Raw genomic sequence first — 26,748 nt, 5'->3', positions numbered from 1 at the left:
GAATTCAGCTCCGGGTTCCTGCTAACCACTCTTCATGGAGAGGGAATTCTTTCTCTCACAGTGGTGATTAGCTCAAAGATGACCTCTGGGTCTTTGTCACTAGAAGGATCGCTGCTTCAATTTCCTGTGACAACAAATGTCTCTGGTTCTTTTCGTTTCACGAAATCAATCAATGAAGCTTTGTCTTTTTTTGCAGGAGAGGGAGGGATATGGTCTTAGAGGGCCAACATGGAAGAGACATGTGAATATGGGGAAGAAAGTGCAACCAAGCAGATTCTCCAGCAACTGCCTCCAAAGAAGCCAGGTCCCTTAGCTACCTGGTTTCTCTTTGGCCTCGGTTCCCTGCCTTGGACTAACAGCCTTCCAAAGGGCATCATCACACCTTTACCTAGGCCTCTGTTTTCTCCCCACTCCTTTCCCAAAGCCTGTCAGTTTAAAGATATATCACAGGTTAAGGCTGCCTGGGCTTAACTGTCTGGTGTATCCCCTTGGCTGGCAAGGTCGTCTCTAACAAATCCACAGATTATGCTTGCAAACTCATCATCAGCTTACATTGGGTTTTTCTCCCGTGCTCTGTTTTTGTATAAGAGTCTTAGCAAGCAAATACCTGGGATTATTCTTATCTGGATCACCCTTGGCCTGGCTGCCTTGCAAAGTATTTCAGGCAAGCATCCAGGGTCTGTTCACATTGGGCCATGGATGGCGACTGCTGTGTCATTTTCCTCCCTGGTTACTTGGTAATCCTTTCAAGGGACTTAGATCTCCAGCCTGAAACTTACTCCAGGTCTCCAATGGGGACGGGACTCAAAACAGCTAAACCATCATCTGCCGTGTGACAGGAAACTTGGTGGCCAGTGGAGAGAGTGGGGAGGACCCCTGTTTGATTAAGCTCTTGGAAGACTGGTTTCCTGCCCAACTCTTAGACTCATCCCTCCTTACAGTGACGAAGTGAAATGTCCTGTGTTCTTGGAGATGCTGCAAAGTAGGAGTTAAAGTGATAGTTCAGCTGGGAATTGATCTCGGTGATCACTTTTTCCTTCTTTGTTACCCATGTGTTTATTCTGTATATTTATGATGTTGGATATTTGTATTCATGGTGGAATGGCTAAATCAAATGGCTTAATATATGTATTTCCTCATGTCCTTACTATGTATTTTGTAGTAAGTATATTTAAAGTCCATCCTCTCTGTATACAGTGCATAGGGATGAGCTACATTCACCATGCTGTTTCTGCCATAGGTCTCCTAGACTCATCCCTCTCCCCTCTGATCAACATTTCTCTGATCTCCACTCTTCTGTCTCCCTTCCCGTGGCAGGTACCATTCTACCCTCTGCTTTTGTGGGTCTTTTTATGATGCTATGAGTAAGTGAGATGACAGCATATACTTTGAATTCTTCCTTTGGCAGGAAGAAAACAGCAACCCCGAGAGATGAGGGTCCTGCAGCCACCGATGACTTGATAGCCACTGAGGTACAGAGGACATCTCGAGCCTCCGGATTGAGGTTCCTGCCATCTCTCCAGGACAGATGCATGAACAGGTAGGCAGACTAAGGAAGGCTTCAGCAGCAGCCTGGATTTGGGACAAATCTAACAGTGAGATAGTCCGAGAACTGTGCCTGTGCACTGGAGTTGCTATTGACCTGTGGTTCTCTATCATGAACATGTTCATTAAAAACTACCAATAGGGGAGGATGTTTGGTGCAATGACTCACGTCCCACATACTGGAGGGCCTGGTCCAGTCCACTCCTAACCCAGCTTCCTGCTAAGGAGGTGGCAGATGATGGTTTAGCTGTTTTGAGTCCCATCCCCATTGGAGACCCGGAGTAAGTTTCAGGCTCCCAGTTTTGACATGACCCAGGCCTGCCTGTTGCAGGCGTTTAGGAAATAAACCAGAGACTAAAAGATTTCTTTCACAAACAAAATGCTTTTAAAAATTCTTTTAAATGGACCCACAGACTGAGTTGTTCAGCTTGTGGAGGGGTTGAAAGTTGGCACCTTTACAAATCCTCAGGCAACTCCCATCAGGCGAGCGCTGGTTTGTACTCCTGGCCACGATGTTTAGGGTGAATCTCAGACTCACTTCAGTTCCTTAAACACCCAAAGAGAGCAGCTGTCCCAAATGATTCCAAACACAGGTGTCACATTCAGGTGCCTTCAGGGGTCAAGCAGGGGATATGTGTGAGACACCAAGAGGTCATGAGACCTGTGGAAGCGTGTTCTAGCTAAGAACACACCACAGCACAGCACAGCACTCCTAAGCTGCCAGCTTGGCCATCTTGTCAGGGCCACCAGTAAGCCAGCACTGTATACCCAAGGAGTCCTCTCCAGTGCTTCTCTCTCCTTGCACATGGCAAACAGTTTCTCTACTTTGATAACAGATCTCACCTCAAATGAAGCTTTTAGTGTTTTTATTTATTCAATTTTTTTTTCAAACTGAAGTAAGTACTGGGAACAGGCAGGGACAAAGTCATTCATTCATGAAGAATTACATATATAAAGCATGGGAATGTGATTGAAAGTTGAGGGAAACTTTTACTTTTGTGATATTTCTGGGATAAACTGGTCATCTACACCTAGGAAGCCTTGACTCTTAGAGAGCCAGAACCCACCATCATCAGGTAGCCTACCTCTTCCAAGCCATTCTATCCAAGCAAAGGTTTCTGCAGCTTTAACCAGCTGAAAATGGCTCAGTGGGTCCTCTTTCCTGCTGCTATTTCCCTGGCCAGATTTTGGGCTGGGGTGGGAAGGACATCCTAGTAAATATCAGGAACATTAAATGTGATCAAAAATTAAATTCACTTTCTAGGTCGTGATGGAGGAGTTCTCATGAATTCTGAATGCATGGATCACAGCAACTGCAAGAAGACAGGAGAAAGGACAGGGAAGCACAGCCAAGCTCTAAATTATCTGGACTTCACAAAAAATTAGAGCAGTGACTTAAATCATGCAAGAGATATAGGTTGAAGCAATGACGGAACTTGTCATTTTTCACTGAAATTACTATCTGGCTGCATAATCAAGCTGGGCTTTAAAAATGAATTGGGAGGGGGAGAGATTGTGCATAGAGAGTGAGCTGGGGAAGCAGAGATGCCAGGAGATTAATGGCCCAAGGTTTTAAATATTAAGGCCTATATTTATACAGCTCCTCTAGCAGGAATGCTGCCAAGGGGAGGGAAGAAGTCCGTGCCGAAAGCTCGCTCATTATGTTGGTTTCCACTTCTGGAACAGCACCAGAAGAAAAATCTTGTTTGGTTTGGATTTCCAGGGAGATGGGAAGTTGACTTCCTGCAATTTGAGCGGGTGGTGTACTGATGCCACTGTTGCACAGAGATGGCTATATATATATATATATATATAAAGGAATCAGCAGATTTTGTCAATGTAGATTCTCTCACTCAAGGGAGGCCAGTGATTCTACCTCACGTGGGTGTAGGGAACAGTAACACATTCACACACATTGTCCACCCTCCCTCCTTCCTCTGGCAGGGATACGGGCAGTGGCAGAGGGAGTAAGCGCAATGAAAACAGCGTCTTGATGACTGTTCCCACACAGTGCTTTGTCATCCTGAGAAAGGCCACAGAGTCTCCCCTCAGAATATCATCCATGATGACAATGGTCGGGCTATTTCTGAGTCTTACTGCCCTCCATTAGAGCATCCAGGAGTGACTGATTCACAGACTAGTGCTCAAGGTCATCATGTGACAGGGACAGATGAGAACACTGTTGCCACGGTAAGAGTGGGGACGAGGGCAATGACTCAGTGATGCTCTCAAAGGCAGCCATGGCAAGGAAGGTGCGGCTGTGGTGAGATCACCCAGTGTGATGCAGTGTAGTGGAGGAGGTGATACTGCTTACAGGGGGTAATGTGGGTCATCAAGATCAAGTCATATGCACTCTGCATCCTCTACATTTAGAAAAAAAACAGGAAGTTTTACAATGAACTAAAGGGTTTATGGGATCCGGTCCTCACCTACTTACCCCTCCAACACAACTCCCACTCGGGGCCCCTTATTTGTTCCACTCCTTGCTGTTCCACAAACCAACTGCTCACGCCCCCTGTGCTCTCCACCTGCTCTTCCTGCTGCCTTCCTCTACTCAAGTTACCTGCACATAGAGATCTTCTCGGGCAGACCCACCACTAACAGCCAGTCTCAGCTGACGTCCCTGTTTGGGGTTTTACATCTTAATACTTATCAACACCTGACGTTTAGCTCTTCATTTTCCATGTTTCCCACTTGCAGGCTTCAGGAGAGCAGAATTCACTGGCGGTCACTGCCTTGCTCACAGTCCCTCAACTGCAGTTAGATGCTCACCCAGTGAGCTACACTCGTGGTTGTTAGTATAACGGTGGTGGAGACAGACAGATCCACAGATCTCTGCTGAGATCCCTACTTCTTCAGGTTCACATGACCAAAGCCAATGAAAACAACTAGATTTTAAAAGCCAACTCAGCTCTGCCTCCCACACAGATCACTTTGCTTTGATCCAGCTGGAAAGGTACACGGCTCAAGGGATGTCAATGCTGACACACCTCACAATCTTTACACCACACTTCTGAACCTTACCTCCAAATCTTAGCACAATGCTCCATGCCTGGAACAAAACTGTTCAGGAGGAATGGAGGTGGCATAACCCCTTGGTGGGCTGCCCACCATGCGTGACAAATGGCCCCCCCAAATTGAACACATTTGGGCTCATTGCTTCCCAGGGGGAAACTTACATTCTCTTCAGCTTCTTGTACGGGCTGAAGGCTCCGGCAGGGATGGATCTGATCGAGTTCTGTTCAAGGCGTCTAGGATAAAGAGCAGAGAACAATCAGTTGACCACGAACCTGTCTGCAAGTGGTGGCTGAGGGCTCCTGTGTTCACTGGCCTTGCTGACGGGATGCTCCCTGTCATCACAAGGTACGTGCTCTGGGTGTGGTGCACAGCTAACCTGCAACAACAGAAGTCCCAGGTGTAACAGAAGGAGCACTTGCCCACCAGCCTACTTCTCCTACAGAAAGCAAGAAGGGCTAACTGTTCCATAAAAATGTTTTTATTCATCGTAAGTAGCTGTCAACACTATAGAAAACTGAAGCAAGTCAGTTCCTGAAAGAGAGAGCGAAAAGGAGATCGATCCTGGGCCAGCAACACCTTACAGTCATGGAACCATGTCCCTACTCAGTGGAAAACTCAACTACCCTGCCGATAGGCGGAGGTATCAAAAGCTGGCTTCACTTCTGGGCTTTTCAACTGGCCATTTTACCCTGGCGAAGTTCTTAGGCTTCCAGCGTGACATCCATCAGACTAGCTAGCTCCCAGACATCCTGGAGGCCTCACGGCCCGCTCTCCTGGGCTGCTGCCTGAATCTGCGCCTTCCGTCTCTCACAGACTTTCTTCAAGTGCTTCCGCTCTCACTCCTACTCCTCTGGCAGGGATGAGAGACACTGCAGGCCCAGGGCCGAGAACTTCCTAAGAAGGGAAGGGGCCACGGGGAGTCAGTGAGCATTTCCTTTCTCTATTCTTTCATCTCTCAAATGACTCCCCATCACCCGGAACAGGTGCAGTGGGAGACAGGCCTGAGTAGGAGGCGGGCTGCTCCATTACAGGTGATGAATGACACTGTGGCTAGGCTGGGGACTCAGCAACTCACCCTCATCTATCTCCCTTCTCTCTAAGGTGCAGTTCTTTCATCACCTCCTCATTTGGCACAGATGCTCCCCAAACCCTGTGCTGGGAAGACATAGAAAAGGTGTGTGTGGAGGGGGAGGCTGTGGGTGGAGGGGGAGCTAAAGGAAGAGACACAGGAACCAGCTCTGTCTGAGCTACATCAAGTGGATGCACATTTCTGGCTGGGATAAACCCATTCATCTTGAAGAGTAATCCCCATTGCAGAGTGGGGGAGACAGTCGTATTAATTTGTGCCTCTGCGATCTCATCTTCATTGAGAGAACAGAGTATTTGTTACTGGAACCGCTAATGGAGCAGTTTGCCAGCAATTTTCCCATTTCAAACAACATCTCAGCTGCTAATGTGGAATGGTTTGTCAGGCCTACCCATAACACAGACAAATCACTCTCCAGGCAAAACAAAGCAGGGAGGGGCGGGGGGTGAAAGGAGAAGAGTGGGTACGAGGAGAGAGGGAGGATCAGGACAGATCACTCTTGGCTGCCGGTTGAATAGAGTCTACAAATGGCAATGCCATGGTCTATTAAAAATGCCTTTCTGCCCTGCTAAAAGGGGGTGGGGAGTGTACTTTATTAGGGGCATGGTCTCAGGCAGGCTAGACAGGGACGTGGTTGGCTTGTAGTGGAGCCACTGAAGCTAGCACATACAAGCTTCAAAATTAGAGGGCCTAGGTACAGCCACCCACAGAGGCAGGGCACTTCACACAAGCTGCCTTGCCCGAGAAGTTCCAAGGACATTTTCATTTCTCAGCTTAGCAGAGAATCCCTTTGTGAGGGATTTCTCAGCCAAGGTAGCAGCTCTGTAGATCTCTGGGGCTGCGAGTCAGGTGGCATGGGCTATGCGGAATTCCTATAATTCACCTGCCACTTGGCAAGGAAATTTAGGCTGCAGAAAATCTCCAGAGAGAGTCACTGTAGAGATGGTGACTGTCTCAGCTTTTACAAGAGGATGCACCACTCCCAGCTGCAGGTCAAGAGCCTACACCAGTCAGGTCAGAGTTGGGTGTGACAGGTGCAGGAACCAAAGGGGAGCTCAGTGAATGAGTAGACTGTGAAATCTGCTCATCATGCGTCTCACGATGAGGGACAGTCCAAGATGATCCATGCTATAAGAAGCATCATTGTCTATAAAGTCTAGTGGGTTTAAATCTGCTCTCTTTTTGAATCCTTACACTGATGGGGTAAACTGTATTAGACCCCTTTCTGGATTGGGAAAGGCAAACCCCAAAGGCATTTAACACAGCTTGCTAATGCAGCAGCAGCAACAGGGCTCTGCTTCTACCCCCTTGGACACACAGTCTCACTGTATTTGTAAAGATGAGAAAATCCAGGCCTTGAGACCTGGTTGGCTCTCTCCACATCACACATTTCAAGGGCTACAACTCGGTGATCGCTGAGACATCATGGCAGCTCTGTTGAGTAGGGACTCAGAGAAAAATATGTAAGGTTGAGGGGACTACAAATGTGAATCCAGCTGGTCTGTAGGTCTACATCTCCATGGGCTGAAAATATTTGGGAAAAACTATGAATTCTGCATGGAACACGTACTGACAATTTTTCCTTTGCCACTGTTCCCTAAGAAATACGATATAACAACTATTCACACATTGCATTAGGTATCATACATTTTTAGTGATGATTTCAAGTACATGGAAAGAAGTGTTCTATATGAGTACTCTGCCATTTTTCATAAGGGACTCGAGTGTCCAGGGACTTCAGTATCTTTGCAGGGTTCTGGAACCCATTTCCTGAGGATGCCGGACCAAACTGTGTACATGAACATGTAAATGGAGTGCGCAGGTGCAGCTTGTTTGAACAAAGAAGCAGGAGTCCCAAGCTTAGCCTGTTAGCCCTGGCTAAGACCTTGCTCTGTACCCTGTACTTCTCAAATGTACTTGCCCTGAGATGGTTTGTCTTTTCCTTCTCAGCTTCCCATGTAATTTTGAGAGCTAGACAGAGTCCTAATGCCAAGGATACGACAAGGATTAATCTTGCCCCAGGACACACCTGAGATTTGCTGGCATGTGTGTGCATGTGTGGTTGACATGCCTTAAGTTTACAGTAAAATCAAGGGGAGGCATAATAGCAATAACAATAAGAACATAGAGAGAGGGGACGTCAGAAGTCTATGGAAAGTGGAAGTAAAAAGTGAACCTTATTTTGGTACAAAAATTTGGAAATTCATGCATAGTTTTTTTCCTAATATGCATTTTAACGTATTATGTGAAGATCCCTTGTTACATAATTTCATTTTTTTTGCACCAAAAGGAAACATTGTTTCATTCCATTTTTCTACAAGCTTCTGCAGGTATTCTCTTGGATAGTTGGATGTCAGACACTGGGCTAAGACTTCATACACTTTGTCTAACAACTTTTACACCTCTAGGAGGTCAACCTTACTATCATTCCCACTTTAAACATTAGACACCTAGGTGCAGAGAGGTGAAATCACTTGTCCCAACTCACAAAGCCAGGAAGAGCTAGCGAGAGCTGGGATGCCTGATCATCCAGTCTGCTTTTACAGCCCAACCTCTAAGTCAGAGAGCTTTATCAACATCCATTCCTTTGTTTAGTCCTTGTCAGCTCATTCGCAGGGAGAACAGTCCCTCTCTTCAGGGAATGTGTGCACACATGTGCACATGGCACCCATGGTGGGTCTAATGCCAATACATTGCCCAGTCCTGCAGCCTGAAACAAGGATTTAACATTCCAGGTCCCTAGTGAAAAAAACTTCAGAATAAAAGACAAAAAGCAACACTCATATCAACAAAATCTGTCACGTTTCAGCATGTGTCTAAAGCCAACAGCTGCTTTAGGTCTCTCTTAACTGGCATATGTGTCTCTCTTTGTCTGGCAAACATTCTTCAGGCTGCAAACTGATTTAATAGAACTAGCATAAAAACAAACATACAAATCAAACATCTGAGCAGCCTCCCGCACCAGCAAAAACAATGGGAACATCTGATGGGGATTTCAGCCATTTGTGTTCTGTATTGATTCACTCTAGCTCCTCGGGTGCTTCCTTAATGATCTGTCATTTGCAAACATGCAAGTGAACAGAAGATATTTCTAGCAATACAGGAGGCAATATGATGCTAGGGACACCGGCAGAGCCACGGCTGGTGTAGGAGCCACTCTGCTAGGCACACCATGTAGAAGTGTTAGTTTGCCCAAGGCCAGGTAGCAAGTGAATGGTGGGACCTGGACTCCAAGCCAGCTTGGTCTGGTTCAAGTGCCCATGTCCTTAACCCCTAGGTAGTGTTGCCTCCCGTTTTGGAAGCAGTTATGGTTTTGTAACTGTTCTAGCTCTCTTCATTTTCCTTTCATTTAGAGACTGTTCTTAGGATGTCCATACTCTGCTAAAGGAAGGGAGTTCCACATCCATCCTTCCTATAAGTCACGTGTTGAGGATGAGATGATGACTCATAATGCACAGGTTTAATTCTTAATGTTTCTCTGTGCCTAGAAGACGGCAGAAGGGCAAGTCCCTTTCAAGGCTGAGTTTTGGACCTGTCTTCTGGGGTAGCCCTCACTGGATGCTGCCTTTCTTTGCTGTGATTTTCTTTAAGGAGGTACTGAGTCCTGGACTTCCCCATCAGACTTCCATATTTGGTTCATCACACAGATGAGGAAGGCAGGTGTGTCTGCTACCAGCCATTCCCAACCTGAGCCCGCAGGATACCTGGCATCACCTACAGGAAAGAGAGGCACCAACATGGCCAGATCGGCTCTGCTTGTTACATAACATGCGTCTACAGAGGAACTGCTTCCTGTCTTAGAAAAGAACAGATGAAGACCAGCCTGAGCTCCTGACATCACACAAGTATACATGTGTGTGGGTTTCAGCGGTTAACAGATCCCAGGTTTTTTTTTTTTTTTGAGCTTCCAAATATACCAGTTCCCTCTGTGCTATGCTGCTTAATGTCCACAACAAAGCTCTGGGAGGGTACCATGTTTCCTGCTTCATGAAGAGGGTAAACTGAGTGAGGACCAACATGCTAGAGATACAGCATGGGAGTCAAACCCAGGGTGGCAGATGCCTCTGTTCTGAACTGTTCTTGTGCCTGATCAGTTTCTTCCTCACGGTCACTGTGTCCACCTCACCTGCTTTTTACCCCTTCTTTGTGGCAGGCCCTTAGAAATCTGGTGCTCTCAGGACATGTGAGAGTCACTGATGGCTGAGATTTCTAGAGCTCTCCAGCTCCTTGAATTCTTCTAGCTGGCTTGTTTCAAGATTACTCTCTCTCTCTCTCTCTCTCTGTTTATCCTTCCTGTAATGAGGGAAATGTACAATGGTTAAGCTTCTCATCCCCTACTCTGCATAAACAATGGGTTGGCAAGGGTGGAAATTGAGGCTGCTTCTTCCTCGGATGCTTTCAGTTCCAAATTGACATTGTAACCTGTTCACAGCCTTTCCCCACTGAGTGTACTGATCCTCCATCACAGAGCACCTGGGATAATGGAAGATGCCATGCTGGGTGCAAAACAAAAGATGAAACGAGATTAGAATGCAGTTCCAAGAAGAGTCAGTTTGTCCCTGCCCCCAGGAGGGTATCTAACGGAAATGGGGGTGGGTCTCTGGTTCTTCCTGGAATCTTTCTCCACTGGAGGCTGTAGCCAGTTCAGAGAAATTACAGGGAATGCAAGAATGGTGCCCTTGAAAGGGGGCTCCATTTCGAGGAAAATCTGCAGTGAAACACTTTGCCATGGGTTCTCTGGAAGCAAGCTATTCTTAGCAGAACTGGCTCTAGTATGCGGGGAGACCAGCACACGCTCTTCTAAGTTGCTTTAGCTTTGGAAAAGAATCTAAGAGAGTCTGCCAGATGGCTTTGTACACCCTCGCCCCAAATGGTGGGGAGTGTGGAACATCTCCCAAGATTATGGCAATCCAAGAGAATGCTTAGTAGCTGAGGACTGAGAAGAGGGAGTAGGAAGCCTGATAAGGTGCCAAGTGCTCCTGAAGGGTAGCAAGGTGGCATCAAGCAGGTGGCTCAGGACCAGAGTAGAAGTCTCCAGATAATGAGAAAACATACTCAGATGTCTGAGATGGTGAGTCAGACACTTCCTATTCACCCTGGATGGCTCCTATGCATTTCAGTTATTTGAAGACGGTTAGACCAACATGCAGGTCTCCGGGCATGATCTTCTTAGCTGTCAGGTAAAATAAGGTCCCCCTGCCCTGAGTTCTGACAGATCACCTCTCGCACCAGCTCCCCAACTACAGAGACATGCTTCATCTGTTTTCATCTCAGCTTTGTTTCATAGCAGACGAAAATGAGGGAAACACAGCAAGGGAGGGCCTGGGCAATTCAGCTAGTAGACCCAGGGTGCCCAACACTCAGGGATAGCACTATTTCCTTGTATTACATTTGCATGAAATTGAGCTACTCCCAGGTTCATGTCATCATGCTAGTGATTGGCTTCTTTCTATCTTGCACTGTCTCCATCCTAACCCTTTAAAGAACTGCCAGGCCCTGCATGATTACTTAGTGGCTAATGTAGTGCAGTGGTAAAGCAGCAATAATAATAGCCCATATAGCAGACACCACACTAGATATTCCACAGTGTACATTCACAGAATTTTCTCAAGAGCCATGGGGAAGTACCATTGGCTGCTGCATTTCTCAGAGGGGGAAACTGAGGGTCAGAGAAACTACCTGCTAGTAGCTATGGGACAGGGACAGATGGGATGTGTGCTTGCCTGAATCCATGGGCTACATTCTAAACCACCTGCTGTTGTGTATGGTCCCTGCTTAGGCAAACACTCTGGCTAGGATGCTCAAACTTGAAGTTTGGATTTCACCGGGGTGGTGATTATAAACATTTTTTTGTTTACTAATGAGGGCAATCTATGTTTGTATGTATTAGAAATACTGTTATGGGGCCCAGCACAATAGCATAGTAGTTAAAGTCCTTGCCTTGCATACACCAGGATCCCATGTGGGTGCCGGTTCTAATCCCGCCGGCCCTGCTTCCCATCCAGCTCCCTGCTTGTAGCCTGGGAAAGCAGTCAAGGATGGCCCAAAGCCTTGGGACTCTGCACTCATGTGGGAGACCCAGAAGAGCTCCTGGCTCCTGGCATCGGACTGACTCAGCTCCAGCTATTGTGGCAGCTTGGAGAGTAAACCATAGGATGGAAGACCTTCCTCTCTCTCCTCCTCTTTGTATATCCACCTTTCCAATAAAAATAAATAACTCTTTTTTAAAAAAAAAAAAAGAAATACTGTTATGGAGTGTTATTATTAACCCAGGGAAAGTCAAAAAAGAAAGCACAGATCCCCGGGAACTTTTTGCGTCCGTTCTAATACCTCAATGCACAGCTGGCCTGGCAGGGCACTGGCTGGGGCAGTGAGGTGGGCTTCTTGGTGCAGTGGCGCACAGGACACTTACATTTCGACGACACCCTCTGGCAAGTTGGCGGGGATCTCCGTGAGGCCCTTTGCTCGACAGTCCACAATGTTATTACTGCAGGTGCAGGCTGATGGACAGGAGAGCGAGTTGGCATTGCAGGATGGAGGCTCCGAGTGGGGGGCTGCGAGAACACAAAGGGGGCAAAGTCAAGTCACCAAGGGCAACACAAGGGTCAGAGCACCAGGACATCTGCAGCCTTCAGCTAGCTTTCTGCGGATGCAGCATCACATGCCGAGCAACATGGCACATTATCACCAACTGACTTCTCTCCTCCCACTGCTGCCATGGGCTGAATATTCCACAGACAGGAAAGATGCTGACTCCGACCTCTCTAATCCTGAGTTGTTCCACCTGCTCTTTTATCAGACAATCTGGTCTTTCAAAGAAACAGGAGCACTCAGAGCCAATCATACATGAAACATGTTTCTGGAATCTAAGGCACATGGACTTGACTTACTCTTCTAGAGTAGCCAGTGTATACTGTATATACTGGGGTTTTGGTTATCGTTAGGTAGTTAGGTATTTAGTGTTGAAACAGCTTTCCAACTTTGCCAGTGGATATCAAAGCCAAACGGGAGGGGGAGAAGGTGGTAGAATTTTCCCACTCTTGGCCTTGATGTCCTGATATTGTCAAGATGTCAATAGAGTCATCAACTTTGTCACCCAAGACATTTCTAAATGGCTTTGATAAAGCCCAGGCGACACACAGATTCAATCTATCTCACCAAGAAAAAGGCAAATAAGTCATTACAAACCTTTGGAGTCAGCGCTTGATTTTGTTTGAGGTGAGAACCTGTGTGAATTTAAAGCTAAGCGATAAAAACCCAAGCAAATTGCACCCTGGGAACTTATTTAGAAAGCTAAATGTAGATAAACATATCTATTGCTAACCTAACTCAATACAGAAAGAAACACCGAGAATCTTAATCATGTTTTCTAAATCCCAAATGCAAGAAGTAAATTCAAACATAAAGACACTGTAAACATTTCATGCGGTAACTACTACCTAACAGGGAAGCAAGAGGTATAAACACGGGGCGAGTTTTTGTAAATATGGAAGATATAAAGTTATGGTTCAGAGGGGAAAGTCAGTGCAGTGGTCCTCCAAGGACCTTGTGCCTTTTGGATCCAGCCAGCAGAAGTCATTTCCAGGTCTTTCCAGCTCCCCTGCCTGCAGCAATAGGCTGTAGGCCTACACCAAGCTCAGGGCAGCTCTGCAGATCTCCTCACTGCTCTGAAATGGGAAGCGTGGCTGGGAGCTATTGGACACAGATTAAACATGAAAGAGGACTGGATGTATGACACACCAGTTAAGATGCTATTTGGAATGGCCAGTGGTCATGTCCGAGAACTGCTCCACTTCCCACTGCAGCCTTCTGTGTATGCACCAAGAGGAAACAAGTGATGGCTTAGTACTTGGGTCCCTGCCACCCAAGCTTCCAGGAGACCTGGACTGAATTTTGGGCTTCTGCTTTTGGTTTGGTCTATCCTTATCTACGGTAAGCTTTTGGGGGAGTGAAACACTAGATGAGAGATCTCTGTCTCTCTTTCAAATAAATAGAAATAAAACATGAAAAATGGAAAATGTCTGCTAAAAATAATTTTTGGTTTAGCCCTGTTCGCTGGAGATATGGAAGCCAGAATGACTCTACCGTGGTGGATGAGTCAACTGGGCCTGAGGCAAGTCTACATGTGGACACTGAGACTCGGAGTGGAGGGTCCCATTCACCATGCCAACTGTCCCTTGGGAGTATCCTGTCACAGGAGCTCCAAATGACAACTGTAGCTTAAGTGAAGTGTTCATCTTTCCAGAAAATGCCAGGCAACTAAAGATTCTAACTTCCCTTGGCCTCATTTACATAAACACACACACACGGAATATTTAAGACCATTATTTTAACAGGGTTGCATGTGAAAATACTCTTGTCTAATGTACAAGGAATTATTGGTTGCCAATGCGACACTAGTGAATTCAACAAATGCCATGGGAAAAGCCAGAGAGATAAGGGTTAGCCTGAAAATCCCCAAGTGGAACATTCTCTCAGAGATAGTAATGCTAATATTGATATTATTGGCTTTAGTACAAACTGAGAAGGCTGTTATATTTCCTTCTTTTCCTCTGATGACTACAAATGATTTTAATTGTGTATATTTGCAGAGTACAGTGTCATCATTTCATGTGTGCAAAGTGTAATGATCAAACCAGGGTAGTTAGCATTTCCATCTTCCTAAATATTAAAAAAAAATGGCTTACAGGGAATAACCGTACATGTTTATGAACAATGGCAATAGTAGATACCACATTATAGTCACACAGAAAGTCTAGGATTTGGTGTTCTACAGCATGGTGGGGTGACCACGGCTCAACAACCCACATGTATCTTATGAGAACAAGAAAGAATTCTAAAGCTGCCAAACTCAGTCAGGGTAAGAGGAGGGAATGCTCATTTCCTTTGGTCTGTGTATACTGAATGCAATCAGTTTGCAAAGTCTGTACACTCCTGAGAAAGTGGCAACAGCAGAAAGGCAACATGAACTGGCCTCAGCTCAGGAGTGAGGTCTTGTGGTTGAGGCCATGAGGTCTTGAGCCTCATCACCTGGCTCTGAGTCATTCTCTCCTTTCACCCTTGTCTCCTTGCTCAGTTTTCCCCATTTGTAAGACAGGAGAAGGTAACAACATAGCACAGCACACACAGCACAGAGAGCCTCCTGGTGAGTAAGCTGTTGCTATTAGTGGGGCTTGCTCAACACTCATCATTTGCAAGACACTGGGTGAGTTGCTGTAGATCTGGGTGAGCTTTGGTGTTACCACCTCAGTGAACAAGGGGTTTGGGCTACACGGTTTCTGGCATCCTTTCTAGGCTAAAGACGAACTGCTCTGTTCAGACAGTGGAAGTAGGGGGAGTAAAAGGACACCCTTTCCTCATCCATTTTACCTTTCTATGCAGGCAATATAGGGTCTCCTTGTATAGGATCTACAGGTTGAAGAGCTCCAATCCCGTCTCAGCTCAGGGAAACTGAGGGCCAGTGACATCAGCTGTCAGGGCTCTTGAAGTGCAGATGGGGCTCCCCCCAAAAAGTTGCCAGGCCTAGCTTTCTACTTCAAGGAAATAAGGCATTTAACAAAGCCAGGGAAAGGCCATGGCCCAGACACGTCCCTGCACTGCTGAAGTCAAGGGTCACATCCATCCTTTCTACCAACATCTTGCTTGGATGGGGTGTGCTGGAAAAGGGAATAGAAAGACCTCCTTTGGGGGCTTCTATTGGCATCAGGAAGTTCAATGTGTAACTTTTTTTCATAGACACCCCTGCTGATTTCTCTGTTGGAATGAAGGAATCCTGTTCTAAAACACTCTGAAGCTGCTGCGACCTTTATTCCCTGTGGGAACTGGCTGGGTCATTCTCAGAGTGGTTCTCCTTCTCTCGGTAGTGTGCACTACTCCCTTTCAAGGGAAGCTGTCAAGGCAAAAAAAGCCTTTGAAAGATTCCTTAACCAGGTCACTAACAACACCTTTAATTACGCAGAGAGAAACAACGGTAATTATAGCCTCTGTCAGCACCCCCAGGAAGGCATCCAGGCATGGTGAGGACTTTACCTTCTTGTTTAAACATCACTTGAGGTTGCAAACCGTGGTGGAGAGACAAGTTCACTTCCCAGGAAACATCCTCCCCCGATCAATGCCTGATGAACCAAGTGCATCTTCTTCAGGGCCTCTGTGTGCCACGATGGTAGACCATTTGGTTGTCTGTCTCCAGACACACTGGGGCCGGGAGGGGAATTCTACAAGTGGGCTGACTTTTTCTGTCTTAATCATCATGACATTCTGAGTGCCTAAAACAGGTCTTCACCCCACACATAGACTCAACAAACCTACCAGAATATTTCCAAAAGTTCCTGGCTAAATGGGAATGAAAAGGTGTGTTTTATATAAGTGCCAAATATTTTGAACTGGATGCAGACAAGGATTCTTCAGACAGGACCTGAAAATATGCATTGCAACAAATAAACTACCACTTTCAAAACGTACCTTTTCATTCCATTTCCCAATATATTCTAAAGTCTCCCAGTTCCTTGGATAGATAAGAGGATGACCATGGTGGTGGTTGAGTTTTACGTGTCAACTAAACTGGACTGTATAGTCCCCAGATACCTGGAAGAGTACCATGTTGGGTGTGCTTATCCCACAAGGCATAAGCTTTTGAGTCTTAGCGGAGCAGGTGGGCCTGCTGAGAGGTCCCTAGGCTGATGGGACAGTACTCGTAGATCGGGTTCTTGCTGGACTTGTGATAGAAGCCTGAGAGCAGTGATGTCTTTCCAGTCCAACCGCCCCAAGGAAAGTGCCTGTGGCCACCTATGTGGTTGTTCTACCTCCGCTGTTGACTCTGCCTCTCATTCTCAGAAGACTGATGGATGCAACAGCAGGGAACTGGCTCCCCCTTATTTTTGCTTTTCCCTTAATAGTCACAATGGGAATGATCAGCCTGAAAGTACATGACTCTGACTTGCTCGCCCAGATAATGAGGACAGGCAAGACCACTGAACTTCAGACTCAGACGAAGCAACTACGGAGCAAACAGAAGCTTGGAAAGAGGAGGGCACCTCTTGAGGCCATTGTAAGCACAGCTGTGGTTTTCCTAAGAGGAGCAAGCATATATTGAGCCTTTACCCTGCATCAGATGCTGCCCTCAACACCTGCTATATAGGATCTCATTTAGTCCTATCAACCCCATGACTTGAATTCTATTACTACCATTATTCCTGTGATTTTAATGAGTAAATGGAAGAAAAGGAAGGTGGAGCAGACACCGAAGGTCACAGAGCTGGGGGGCAACAGTAATTCTAGTGTTGGATCTGTCAGGTCCTACCCTGCTTTCTCTGGCTCTTTAGCTACAATTCTGAAGTCTAGCCATGCAACACAAAAGCTGCAGAGTCTCTGAATTTTAGATGGGAGACAGAGCAGGCCCAGGGGCCAGGGCACAGAGGGTGCAGGCTCTATAGTGATGGCTGCACACTCTTCTGTTTACTTCTGCCTGAAAACAAATCTCATTTGCCAGAGCGCACTCAGAAGGAAAAAAACAAAACAAGAAAAAAAAAAAAACGATGGCCTTGTGAGTACGTGGAAATAAATTAATTCCAGTATTCAAATTAAGCATCTCTCCTGGCCTCTGGCCTTTCAAAAGCCAGCAACAGACTGAAATGACAATGGGACTCGAGCAATTATGATGAGAATATAAATGAATGTGATTTAAATACCAGAGGCATGATAATTTTGGGAATAGCTAAATAAACCTAATAATCTCATTCCGGCAATGTCCAATTATGGTGTTTTAATTAAAACCTCCTAAGGAGATGGGTGGCTAGTCGTGGCTTACCTTAATTATCTTTATACTTAGTAACTAGTGCTGAATTAAAAAAAAAATAGAAGGAGAAAAAAAATAAAAAGAAGCAGGGCAAAGTTTTTTGCTTCCAGGGAGACACACATCTCCTTTTTAACCAAAAAGGGACACACATTCATTGAGAGGCTATTAGTGTCATGTATTGTTCCAGACATGGCAGCAAGAGAAAAAAAAATGCAAGGTGTGCCCCCATATTACAGGGAGATCTATTAGTATTATTAGTATATCTATTAGATCTATCCAAGGCTAGGGCACCTAGTGTGATGCGAGGATCACTACTGGGTTTTGACATTCAAAGGAAAGAGATCATTGATTCAGGAGGCCAAACATTTAACTAATCATCTGCAATTACAAATTATGGCTATTCAAAGCTCTCTCAGATTAAAGTCCCAAGAAATTAACACATGGGACATAAAGTCCTAGAAATTGAGCCCCCAAATCAACCTTTAAGGTGAGGATAAAAAAATGTGTTCCCCCCCGCAAAAAAAACAAACCCAGCTTGAAACTTGAATAACATAAACTTTCTGTTTCATCCATTTTCATGAACTTTGATCAAGTTCTGGGCTAGTCCAGGCAATGGGAAGGTCACAGAAGCTGCAAGATTTACGCCTTAGCTTCTTCTTTGTAATAAAGCATTTAACAGGCATCCTCTGAGTACTTGGTGAAGGAAGCCAAATCAGTAGTTGTGTAGCACGCACAAAAAAAGTTGATATAAAAAAAAATTGAAACAGATACATTCCCCCACTCTTGTGACAAATTTCTAGTTGTTCCCACAGAGGAGGAAAATAAATGTCCTCCACTGGGATACCCTTGGCAGAAGAGATGGATTTTGCCCAAGTGAATTTCTGGGCCAGCTGGAGTGATAAGGAAACCATCTCCAGGGTTTCTGGCAAGAGGAGGCTGGGCTCTAGACAGCTGGACTTAATTCAAAGGCAGCTATCAGGGACTCGGGCAGGCAGGACCCACACAGGCTCAGTGAGATAAAGCACTTTGCTCTCTCAAGTTGTGCGCTCAGTGCATTTCTTGATCCTGTTAACGGGCCCAGGGGCCACATCTCTGCTGCCTTGTCAGGGGCTGCTGGTGATGAAGCTACACACAGCAATGGCTTCATTAATGCACCTTACCTCCTCTTTCTCCTGAGCAGATGACCTCTATCTCTTAAGGGAGGGTCTGCACGGAAGTCCCACTCCCATGAGTTATTAGGGGAATAGTCTGAGCAAGGTGCATTTGTGGGGTTGTGGTTTTCAACAGCCGCCTTCAGATGACTTGCTGGGCTTTTGCACTGAGCAGGTCTCAGGGCTGGGGTGGTTGAAGGGTTGGTTTGTGTGTACAGCCCTCTGAACTACCTTCTCCAAGACCCCAAAGACTGACCAGTGGTGTTTTATCTATACCTTCACAACCAGCACCATGTTTTATACTGCTTCTTCTAGCATCCTTCTATCACAATCTCACCAAACACCTTCAACAATTATTGAAGAGGTGGCATTTTGTGTGTGTATGTTCTGGCGGGTATATTCCAACACTGTACCCCACTAATGATGGTGATGGTTCATTTATCATGGATGTGCCATGCACCAGTTCTCTCTGACCATTACAATGGACTCTAACATTTTCAAATATCAACACCCACAACATTCCCATTTCAGACACGTGGCAGCCTAGTAAACAAACCTAAAGAAGGCGAATGCAAGGGATCCCAACAGGTCACAGCTCTGCACTAATGCCACAGGGGAGAGGGAGCAGACTCACAGCACATCGATGTCTGGAATCCTCCTAAGACTCCTGACTTTGTTGGAAGCAGTTACAGGGCTCATTGCAAGCACTGGGCTTAACTGCTATAAACGGAAAGGGTTACAAGGATGCACCCAGGTAACCATTACCCCACCTGCTAGATCAGATCTTGCCTTTCCAAAGGAGAGTGATTTGTGGCATTTTCGTTTCCAGCATTTAGGAGAGTCAGCCCTACTCACATGGCTTGGACCCTGACTGTAATCACTCCTGTGATGGGAGGGGGCTTTTGTGATGAACTTGGCCCTGATTAGAATGGCGTCTTTTAACATTCTCTCTAATTCGTTCTCCCTGCTAGTTCTGGGATGACTCCTGCACTGGCACTTACACTGATGTTGCACCCTTTGCCTAATAACTGCTGCCCTTAGTGTGACTCTAATTGAAATTTCGTATCTGTGTGATAGATGGTTTTACTGTATGTGTTTGATGGGAAGTGGTTTCTTAGGGGGTGTCCACAGGAAGTCATGGGGGTGAGAATGTTTCTGGATAATAAATAATATGATAAGCTGAAAACATAACAGGTGCTACCAGCATGTGGGGGCCGGTGAAGTTAAATTCAAGGAGAATTCTTGCCTAGGGCAAATGCAGCTGAAGAGCAAGGAGACCAGAGTGTACTCCTGGTCATATCAGGGCCTATGGAGCACATGGGCTTGCTAAGCCTTCAATACTGAACACGGGCAGTAGTTAAGAAAGGTGAGGAGTCAGGCCAGTGTGGGACACAGCAAATTGAGCTACCCTGTGGGATTGCAGCATCCTGTATCAGAGCTCTGGCTCCAGTGCTGGCTATACCACTTCCTCCCAGCATCGTGCTGATGCACCAGGAAGGCAGTGGACAACAGCTCAAGATCTTGGGCACTAGTCATCCACATGGGAGACCAGGATGGAGTTCTTAGACTTAGTCTTTCACAGGGATCCGTCCTGGCTGTTGTAGCCATCTAGGAAGTGAACCAGTCTCACTTACTGTGTTTATCTGACTGTGTTTAGCCTTCCAAATCAATAAATCTTTTTAAAAAGAAAAAAGGATGAGGAGAAATGCAGAGCCCATAGTGTTAAGCCTTCTGTTCTTGTCCTGCTTACTCAAGGGGTCTACTCTCCAAGCTTAACCTCTAGAGGCCAATGGGTTCCAAGTCATGGCTGGATTTCTAGAAAGCTAACATGGTCTCTGGGAAATCTCTAACAGAATGCTTTCTGTTTGTGTGCTTGATTTTTTTCTCCTGGACAACTGAGGAATTATGCTCTGCTTCTTTACTACCAGAACAATTGGTAGGAATGGAAGACATTAATGGAAAGTAAAAAACAAAGCAGCAAAATTTATGAGCTGGTTCCAAAGCTATGACCTCTTCTGGGAAGACGGTCTCAGGTCCCAGCCAGATCCAGTGCCTGGTATCTGAGCTGCCTTTCATGATGGGTCTGTACACAGCTTTGTTTTCTATCCCACATGGGCAAGCTGTGCTTCTATTTCCACTTCCATTACCCACAGATCAAACTTATGTTTGCTCAGCATATTCTTTAGGCCCACTAAACTAGAATAATTAAGCTCCACTTATTTAGTGCTTACCAAGTGCTGTGTGTTATGCTAAGTGCTTAATGTGCAGTATTTCAGAAAATCCCACCACCACTCCTTTGAGTTATGTACTGTTATCATTTCCATTTTGCAGATGAGCAGTAACTTGCCCAAGTCACACACTAGAAAGGGGTAGAGCGAGGATCTCCAGTCTCATACAGGCTGAATGCACAGTCTACATTACCCTGTCTCCCCAAATCTGCAGGCATCTGGATGATAGGGACGTGTTTAGCAAATACTAAGACATCTGCATTACACCTGCCTCTGTACTGCATGCCGCTCAACCAATGTTAAGTTTCTTAGCATCAGCAGACGATGGGGTTTAACAGAAAGTGACTCAGGAGTTCTTTTAGCATTTTTTTCTTTTTCAGATGACAAGAGCTTTTTTTTTCAACGAACCCCTTGAGACACTCCAGAATTGAGCCTGAGCAGTGGGAGCAAACTATGGGGTTTGTTCCAGACCAAGCCCTGGGTTGGTGTGTGATTTGAAGGCTAGGATGATGATGAGGAGAGTTCCAGGATGGTGAGCTGCAGCATATGAGGGGACAGTGGGTGGGGCAGCCTTACCTGGGCACACATACTCTTTCTTCTGAACATCTGCCACATTGAAGCCCCTCAGGTGCACGGGAGCCATGCAGAGTGTAAACTGGCCAATTGTCCGCCGCTGTCGCAGCCAATCTGAGAGCCAGGCCAGGTGGCAGTCACAGTACAGGTGGTTGGAGTGGAGGCGCCTGAGAGGAAGAGAAACACAAGTGAGGCTTTGTCACACAATGGGGAGGCTGTTCTTAAGGGAAGAGAGTGGTAAAACCTCTGTTACTCCTTGGCCAAGTTATTCTGCTACTCCTTGTGGACCCAAGCAGACATTTTCGCCCCCACAGTGCTGCAAATCATGAACTTCAGCCCTTTTATCACTACAGCACAGATGACAGGAGCTTCCTATGTCAGCCACGTGGAATGAATAACCCCACTTCCTGACAGTAATTCTATTCTCACTTCTCTTTTCTAAAGCAAGCAGGCCTCTGCACACAGGAGAGGAGAGGGACATTACAGTAACAATCCTGATTTGTGTCACATCACAAGCAGTGATTCTTTAGAAAATTCTAGTGTTTAAGCTAGCGTGCATTGCAGCCGGCTGGACACATGCTTCCTGGTCTCAATGCCCCATCTTTGGCGACACTGTGGTCAAGACACACTGTTGGCTTTGCCTTTTTTTTTCTTTCTTTGTTTCTTTCTTTTGTAGATGGTGCTGCTATAAATATAGGATTACAGATGCCTTGGCTTTTCCTTGAACTTCCTCACTCTGTGCATAAATGCTTTTATGAACCCACTGTATGTAATGCTGGTAGGCCTGACACAAACACCACGTGTATGCTAGACAGATGCAGCTGGACAGAGATGGGTACTTCTGGAAGGACATACCTTCTCTCCACCTTCCCTCTGTGCATAACAGGTTATACATTCCTTTTACTCTCTCCACACTGCCCTCCCTCCTTGTCCCGACTTTAATTCCACCTGGTCTATTGGCTGTTCTCACTGATCCATGTGTGTCGAGAAAGTTTTCCTAACTGGTTCTTGGACTCTCTTTGGCTTGTTCCTACAAGGTCTGTGAATCAGATCAATTTCTTAGCCTTGAGTGATTAAAGATTTTGAAGAGAGATCTGTATGTTTCACATCTGGAGGGAAATCCTATCTGGTTAAACGACTTCAATCCCCCTTACACTAATAGAGTTCGACTAAAGCTTATGCAGGGGTGTCTCAGAGTTCTCCCCCAAAGTTTCTCCCTTGGCTGTTTCCAACATTCTATTTGCTACAACCGTAGGTTAGTTGAGAGAGTGGTGAGTGAGATATAACTACACAAGTTCATCACATACTGGGGTTTCTGATACAAATTTCAAATGCCTAATACCAGACACGTGAATCGGTCAATAGTATCTTGGGGCTTTCAAGTGCTCTGTGTCAAGCCTGTTAATACTGAGTGGCAGCCAGCCTGGGGCTTGTTCTGTGTTTATAATGGAAGAGCTTCAAGGGCTCTTGATCACTCTCTACTTAGTGTCAGTTCAACATTGTCAAACACTGGCCAAGTGCAGTTAGCACAGTTTGCAAAGCTGGTGGGGCCTACCTGAAGCTGCATGGGCACTGGTGAGGGACACTGGTAAATTCCAGAGACCATAAAGACTAAATGCAATCACAGTTCACAGAAAGGGCAATTTTTTTCTGCTCAACTATTGAAAATCAATGATTTTTTAAAAATTTGCTTAAATAACTTTTTTATCCCTCTGTGTTTCAACGGTGGGCTGAGTACATTTTCATAGGCTCCCAGGAACTACAATGAGGTCCAAGATATTCTTCCCTTTGAGTTTTGGAAGTTCAGATCCCCTAATCTGAAGCAAGAGTGATGATTTCTACTTAGACTGGCACTGTACAGAAAAATCCGACAGGTGGGAAGATGTGCTGAGGGGAGCCGAAATCCTCAATGGATGGAAGGTCCCTGTTCTTGGAAGAGAAAGCAAGACCTTTGTTTACTCAATAAGCACAATCACGTAATGCCAAGAATAGAAAGACAGGTGACATATCTTCAGGTACCCTTATTTCCTACAAAGCAGGAAGGAGAGGAGGGCAATCTTTGGCCAGTGAACATATGCCCATGTGCCACTGCCACCTAATGGGCATGGAGCAGGTGCAGTGGTGTGCAGAGGCCAAGAAGTGGAAATTCTTTCATGTGCCAGGAGAATTAGATGCTTTTAATGAGCATAGCTTTTATTTCATAAGGCAGCTGCTTTTCTTGGCAATGAGACATTGAACCAAGGGCTACATGGATTCATTGGGAAGGAATGAGCACGGGTCCACGTGGCAGATCAATGAACATAAATTCCCATAAGTTTCACTCAGGGGTTAACAGATCAATGGAACAACAGAAATGAGGTTTAGGTAAGTCAGATCTTTACTGAGCTGATTAATTTCTGGGATAATCAAAATGTCAAAGGTTTCCCCTTTTGGAAGATCAGATTAGGTTGGTTCTTTTCTCAACCTTGGCTGGCTGGGTGCACATTAACTCTCATCCCCACCTTGCCACAGATGGTTTCTATCCATTGGTCCATCTCCATAAGGGCATTTCTGCTCCCTAGTGGGGCCCATAGAAGAGTGATGACCCAGACTGATGCGGGAGCCATGCAAAGCTCTCATGAAAAGTCCAGGGCCTTGGATGGGCTCAGTCCCCTTGTTCTAGAATTTGATCCATCTGAAATGTCAGATCAAATCGCCTTGGTAGATTCTCTCCAGCCACCTTAAAATCACATTTGGGAGACTAAATTGAGAAGTCACCATGTCAAGCACTCATCTTACAAGGAAAACAATCACAACAGTCATGACACTTGAACTTGGACACTGCCAAGGACAACAGTTCTAATCCTTTTGTGTGAGAAGCTTCGTTTAGTGACTCCAACTGGTGACCTGAGGTAAGGTGGTTTCCACTGGCTCCAGGGCCTTGTGGCAACTCTGGTCCACACTTCTACTGAACAGCTGGACCATGTTCTGTTACACAGAATGAGCTCAGGCTCTGATGTCAGATTTCCCAAGTCTGATGTTGGCTCTGTGCTTGCTAACTTGGGCTTTGGTGACTTAGTTCTGTCTCTTAGTGATACCATTGTAAAATGACAATGTAAGTGACGCCTCCTTTCTCAGGCTATTGTGAGCACTGAAATGACTGCTGGCAAGTGCTCAGTACAAGACCTGGTATGCATTAAACCACTAGAGAAAGGTTAGCTTTTAGAACAATTGACAGGGGGCTAGCTCCCTAGTTCAGTCTCTTCCAAGTCATGGTCCCATTTGTACATTCAGCAAAGCATCCAGATGTCTGAGGAGTTTCTGCAAGTTGCCCTGCAATCTTGTGCTGATGGACACCTCCTATTCCATGTGGAAGAAACTACCTCTATAGAACACAAGGTGAGCAAATACAAATGCCAATTTACCAGAGGTGCTTTTTAGCCACGGAAGCTAAATTAAATTTCTAGTAAATCCACTTAGAGAGGGTCACTGTTCATTTTCTATGAAGTGTGCCATTCTGAATTCAATATAAAAGCTTTCCTTTAGAAATCCCATTTATGACTTCCTTCCTCTCTCCCCTCCCCTCCTTCTCCAACACCACCGGCTCCCCCCGCCACCACACCCACACCGCCTTTAATTACAGTGAAGTGGGATTAGCCAGCTCGTCTCCAGGGAGTTCTATGCAGAGCCATCTCTGAAATTAAACTAAACAGAAAATGGCAGCAGGCAGGGAGCAGAGAGAGCAGAGGAGATGGACTGATGTATCTGAACTCATTAGATGAAGGCCTAGGACCACAGAGAAGAATGACAACAGAAACAAGGAGAAAAAAAACCTTTGCCCTCCTTCCCCTGCACCAATGTGCTCAACATTCAGGCCTGACAATGTTCCCCAACTATGAGGAACAAGCCCATTGACTGTATGGCTGCTCCTAAAGTGAAATGACAGGGGGAGATGGGTGTAGACCACACAGGAGCTGCCCTGCTGGTTTCTGCAGGTGACAGGCAGCCGCTTGTCTCTGGCCACGCAAGCCTCACACCCTTAGATTCACTTTTAGTTTTTTAGCTCTGGGAGCCCTGAATCACATTTTCCCCCACCCGCCCTGTTTGCTGGGGGAACTTGTAAGAGGTCTTTGAAGACCAAACGGCTTCTCCTTAAAATTCCATAGCTGCACCATCCTGTATCACTTGGCTGAGTCATCCTATGTAATGAGGCTTCCAAGGAAGTATTTGGGAAGCAGAGATGGAAGCTGGGCTCAGATTAGTGCTGGTCTTTATTTCTCATAACTTGCACTTGTTAGATGCACACCATGTACCAGGGACTTACCTTGTTAAAGGGCATTTTACTCTTTTAACAACTCTAGGTAAATATATATTAACTCACTTCCCATGAAGCACAGAGAGAAGAAACTTGCCCAGTGGGACAGCTCACACTGACATTTGGATCTGCCTGACTCCAAACTTGGAGTTCCTTCTTGGAGTGCTCTGCCTTGCTTCCTTATAAATTACTTTGTTTTAATCTCACCTACAGATAAGGTCACAGTCTCGCAATTGCAGTGGTCCCAGACTTCACAAGTATTAATATCTCCTAGGAGTATTAAAAAACAGATTGTTGGGTCACAGAGCTGGTCCTATAGTCACAGAGCAAGTCATAGCATTTTCCTTCCCTTGTTTTTAATTTGAGAGATGGAGGAAGACATGTAGAATCTCAGGACCAGGATGAAGTCGGGAACCAGGAACTCAGTCCTGGCCTCCCAGCTGCATGGCAGAGACCCAACGACCTGAGCCATCCTGGCCACCTTCCAGGATCTGAAGAAACAGAAAACTGAAGGCAGCAGCCAGAGCCAGGACTAGAACCCAGACACTGCAATGTGGGACACAGGCACATGATCTGTTAGCTCAAAGGCCTGCCTCTGATGCTTTACTGTGCCAACAAATTATAGGTGATGCTCCCGGTAAGGGGGCCCGCTTTGGGAAATCACATGGGTTCTATGTTGCCTGAGGTCATTCATAATTGGTTTGTTTGGAACTTTCGCTCCAGATTTTGGGATTAAAAAGTATGATACTACTGGTAACACTGTAGTCAGTATCTTTGCTCTCTAACACATACCAGGTACCCTACAGATCTGATTTCACCTGATCCTGATCACTGACCCTATTTATTGAACAGGGAGCCAAGGACACAGAGCTAATAAGAACTCAGCAGGAATTTTAGTCCTTTGCCTTGGCCCTAAATATATTTGGCTGAAAATTCTTGGCAGGTGCTACTGGGATGCAAACACTTCTGAGGCTCAAGGAACAGGAATTCTTATCAGGTATAAACATCTCAGGAAAGACCAACGAAGGTGGGAGTGCAGAGGAACTCATCAAGAGGTT

General features: G+C 45.9%; 1 protein-coding gene across 2 annotated transcripts in view; it reads right to left on the bottom strand.

Moving 5' to 3' along the window:
- SLIT3 (slit guidance ligand 3) overlaps nt 1–26,748 on the bottom strand; it is a 586,046-nt gene that overhangs the window by 105,708 nt on the left and 453,590 nt on the right. For both annotated transcript variants that reach the window (XM_040983330.1, XM_040983243.1), the window contains exons 8-10: nt 21,400–21,563; nt 12,063–12,204; nt 4,725–4,796 (exon numbers count right to left, since the gene is read on the bottom strand). In XM_040983330.1, coding sequence (XP_040839264.1) covers nt 4,725–4,796; nt 12,063–12,204; nt 21,400–21,563 — 378 coding nt within the window. The remainder of the gene's footprint in view (nt 1–4,724; nt 4,797–12,062; nt 12,205–21,399; nt 21,564–26,748) is intronic.

Source organism: Ochotona curzoniae, unplaced genomic scaffold, assembly GCF_017591425.1.
Source record: "Ochotona curzoniae isolate NIBS_2020 unplaced genomic scaffold, NIBS_Ocur_1.0 contig_1, whole genome shotgun sequence".
In the NCBI taxonomy this organism is placed as follows: Eukaryota; Metazoa; Chordata; class Mammalia; order Lagomorpha; family Ochotonidae; genus Ochotona; species Ochotona curzoniae.
Note: the sequence above shows the minus strand (reverse complement) of the source record. Positions and strands in the feature narration are given on the sequence as shown.